General features: G+C 38.5%; 1 protein-coding gene across 1 annotated transcript; it reads right to left on the minus strand.

Annotated features, from left to right (window-relative positions):
- Positions 1-753: 753 nt before the first annotated feature.
- On the minus strand, positions 754-2,873 carry LOC101854752 (serine/threonine-protein kinase ppk34-like). The gene is made up of 3 exons (XM_005108422.1): positions 2,346-2,873; positions 1,799-1,911; positions 754-868 (listed from the first exon to the last, which is right to left on the minus strand). Exons 1-3 carry the CDS (start codon positions 2,871-2,873, stop codon positions 754-756), a joined length of 756 nt encoding a protein of 251 aa, XP_005108479.1.
- Positions 2,874-3,971: the final 1,098 nt, after the last annotated feature.

Below are 3,971 nucleotides of genomic sequence, written 5' to 3' on the forward strand. Positions count from 1 at the left end.
TTTCTCAAATGTTCCTTAATTTTTGTTGACTAGTTTTAGAATATTTAGTTAGTGTTAGATAATTAGTAGTTGGCGATGGTCTGTTTGTGGTTATTGTTGGTTAGTTAGTGGTTAAAGTAGTTAATGGTAGAGTTGGATAGAGTTTACTTTCGGTTTGTCAGCGGTTAATAAGTGTTAGATAATTGTTGGCACTGATTAGTTAGTAGTTGTCGCAGGTTTGTCCTTTGTTGATGGAGTCAGTAATTGTTTTATGTCAGGATTTTGTTAGATAAGATGTAATGATGGTTAGATAGTGTTTTAGAATTGGTTAGCTGGTTTTTTTATAATTAGCATTACTCAGTTATGGTTTTATAATTAATAACGAGTAGTTAATATTGTTATGTTAAAGTGAATGTTCATTACTAAGTGCTCCTTTCTGAATAAGTTTATAGTCTGTTTTTAATTTAATTTAATTTAGCGTTTGTTAGTTTGTGGAGTATATTTAGTAAATATTGGTTTCTTTGTATCGAGTGTTAGTTAATAAGTTTATGGAAATTTATTAGTGCCCTTGGTTGATCTTTAAAAAAATAATGTTATTGCTATCAATGTTAAACTCCAAAAGGTGCCAAAGAAATGTTATTTAAAAAATTAAGATGAAAAAAGGCTAAGAATTGGATCGCGCTATATTTGTTCATAAGATCATAAGAAAGAAAAATTAGTATTAAGTTAGTTAATAAAAAGAAAAATGTTGCGACAACCAAAGGTCCGTGTTTCTCACAAACTCTCCATAATTCCCCTGAGCTTCTCGCGAGTAGACAAGAACTCCAAGAGGCCGGAAACAGACAGTCGCTTCTGAGGATCTCTGCGCAAATGTCCATGCAGAACTTTTCTGTGAAGGGAAAAAAAAACAGATGGAGGTTAGAAAAGTTTTGACAAATTACATATTAGTAAAAATAAATGATATTATGCCTTTAAAATGCTTTACAGATTAAATATCACGTGGTTTATAACGGTATGCCAAGCGACGAAAGATGGTAACAGTTAGACAGAATAATTTATCAAGGAGGAAATCACCAGTTCTATTTATAGCATCTAAGATTAGTTGTGTCACGAAAGAAATAGTAAAATACAAAATATTACAGTATATGAAAGTAAATGCTGTCAAAGATATATGTGAGGCAGCGTGGTGGAATCAGGCTCTCGTCAAAATAATCAAAATGAAAAAACTTGCATTTTTCCGCAGGTTCATGAATTTGTATCAATTTTTGGGGGGGTTTTGGCTCAACACCTTTCATGCTCATTAAAAAACTCATTTCTGTGTGGTTTTTCTGAAAAACGTTGATCAAAGGCACAAAAAATGTAACTGTTCAGTTACCACGGACTCTTAAGCTAAGGAAACAACTAAACTTTGGCGGCCATTTTGTCACTAATTTTACCTCTGAAAACAGGTGACCCCCACCTCCTTCTTTTGCAAATATCTCGACTTGTATTCAAGATAAACAGATACTGTTTCCATTGAAATAAAGACAAGTGAACAAGCTTTAAGATGATACCAATAACTCTACATGTCCAAAAACGGACGAGAGCCTGATTCCACTACGCTGCCTCACAAATGGTTTTTGTTTATTTATGCCCCGTATCTGCACAAAACTTCATCAACGTTTCAATACAATTAATACTTTCACAACAAAAACATTCGACAAGATCGACTATGCTGGTAACCATTCTACTGCGTCATAACAATCATAATAATATATGATACAATTTAGTTAAGTGTGACATTAGCAGTAGCAGAGGAAACAACCTATAGCTGTCTTACCTGTACATTTCTGGCAGAGAAGCATTCCTCACGGAGTCCAGTAGATCCAGGTCTGCTGGTTCGAGTCGGAAAACCAGTGACCACAGTGTGGCTCCCAGTGCGTATGCGTCCATCTGAAAAAAAAAGAGAAAGAAAATGGCGGGGAACATTAGGCATCGGACACACATCACATTAACACATCGGACTCACGTTACATTAATGTCAATTGTCATAAACATTGAGGCAATAGATAACGCTATGATGCTACAAAAGATATCTCTCTTGTGTAATCTAAACAAGGTCACATTGACAGCTAAGAACTAGACAAAAGTGGAAAGAGTAAGGATAGAAGTGACATTTCTCTGAAAGAACAAACACAAACCCTTTCTGTGTGCTACACACTAATTTCTAACCTGTGTACGACCAACTTTTCAAACTGCAAAATCAAATCAAGATGGAAATGAAAAAAAAAAGAAAAAAGAAAAACTTACTAGAAAAGGGTCGACTTTGCAGCCAAGGAAAAACTCAGGTTCAAGAGGTAATCCAGAGTTCCTCTCCAGCGACTCACTGTGTTTTTTCCATCAGGTAAGATCCGAGAACAACCAAAGTCCCCGAGGTTGGCATTGTCGGAGACGTCTAGGAAGATGTTGGCTGGCTTCACGTCCCCGTGTACACAGCGCTGGACGTGGAGATATCTCAGGGCACAGGCGGTTTGCACGAAAACCCGTTCCACTTGGTCCCGTTGGAGAGAGTGACGCAATCCATCCAAAGATCCCTGAGAACACAGAGGCATACAGATAGCCAGGAAGCTGTCACACGTGACCACCCAGTCCATCTTCATGAGGTGCGGGTGCTGAACGTTGTGCATGATGGTCAACTCCTCGGTGCTGTCCTTTAAATCTCGATGTCGTCCTTTACTGTCCAGGTAAGGGATCTTCTTGATTGCCTTACTAATGGAGTCGTCGTTCTTCATGGAAGCTTCCAGAACTTGAAAATTCTTCTTCTGGGCAAGGACACGCACAAACTTTATGTTGACATTCTCCAGAAAGTCTCCATCACGAATGACGGTGACATCGGGAAACTTGAGACAAGCCATGCTAGATATCTTCCGAGTTGTCGAGAAATTCTTTAGAGGAAAATGCAAGACGTATCCAACCTGTCACTGCGAGAGCGAGATGATGAACTAAAGGAATTTTCAGACCCCTTCCCCTTTATAGTGGAGTCAAGCGTCCCGCTAAAGAGGGGTATTTGTCTGCCCTTGCTTTGACACGGCTCCATTGTTCACATCACAGACGCCCGCCGCATTGACCATCAGACATGAAAGGACGGTCACCCAACAAGGACCACCATACATCAAAGGGCGGTCAACCAACAAGGACCATCATACATCTAAGGGCGGTCACCCAACAAGGACCACCATACATCTAAGGGCGGTCACCCAACAAGGACCATCAGACATCAAAATGCAGCTTCTTCAAAGAAGGCCGACACAAATTTTGACCAGCCATTTTCACAACTTTTCTTGTATTTATTGATGTTGTTATTGATGGAGGTGTTTTGGTTGGTTTTTATATATATTTTTGAAATCAACACTTACATTTTCTTAGTATGAAACTGTGATAAATGGACACAGAAAGAAAATGGGTTGGATTCTTTTTGAAGGATAAACTGGTTGAAAATAACATGTCTTTCCATTCTTTAAAAATACCCCAGCACGTCTTGTCTTTCTGTACATTATTTTCCAGAAAGTCATAAAGCTACTTATTGATTTCTTAATTATCGGTAAGTTGTCAATGTTTATAGAAACTGCAATATTTTAAGATACAAAGTAGCAAACAGCTTGAGAGGTATTTGTAAGACGAATTGGGTTATTAAAACATCACTACTTTGCTCCTTTTCCAGCTAGCCCATTCTTCTTTCTTGTCCAGGAGGGGCGGAGGAGCCACTGTAGGTGGGGGTGGGGGGGGAGGAGAGGAAGAGATCATTCAACCAGTTGTTTACTCTTGCTTGTATTGTGGTGAAAGCAGGCTCTCGTCAAAATAATGAAATCGAAAAATCCCAGATTTTTCCACCGTTTCGCCAAATTCCTTTTTTTTTAAGCCTTTCAAAGGTTTTCAATAAAATTTGAATTCAGGCCAAAGTATTATGATTTTACGTGGACATAAAAGGGATCGACAAGCCCGCCCCCCCCAAA

Source organism: Aplysia californica, unplaced genomic scaffold, assembly GCF_000002075.1.
Source record: "Aplysia californica isolate F4 #8 unplaced genomic scaffold, AplCal3.0 scaffold00688, whole genome shotgun sequence".
Classification (NCBI taxonomy): domain Eukaryota; kingdom Metazoa; phylum Mollusca; class Gastropoda; order Aplysiida; family Aplysiidae; genus Aplysia; species Aplysia californica.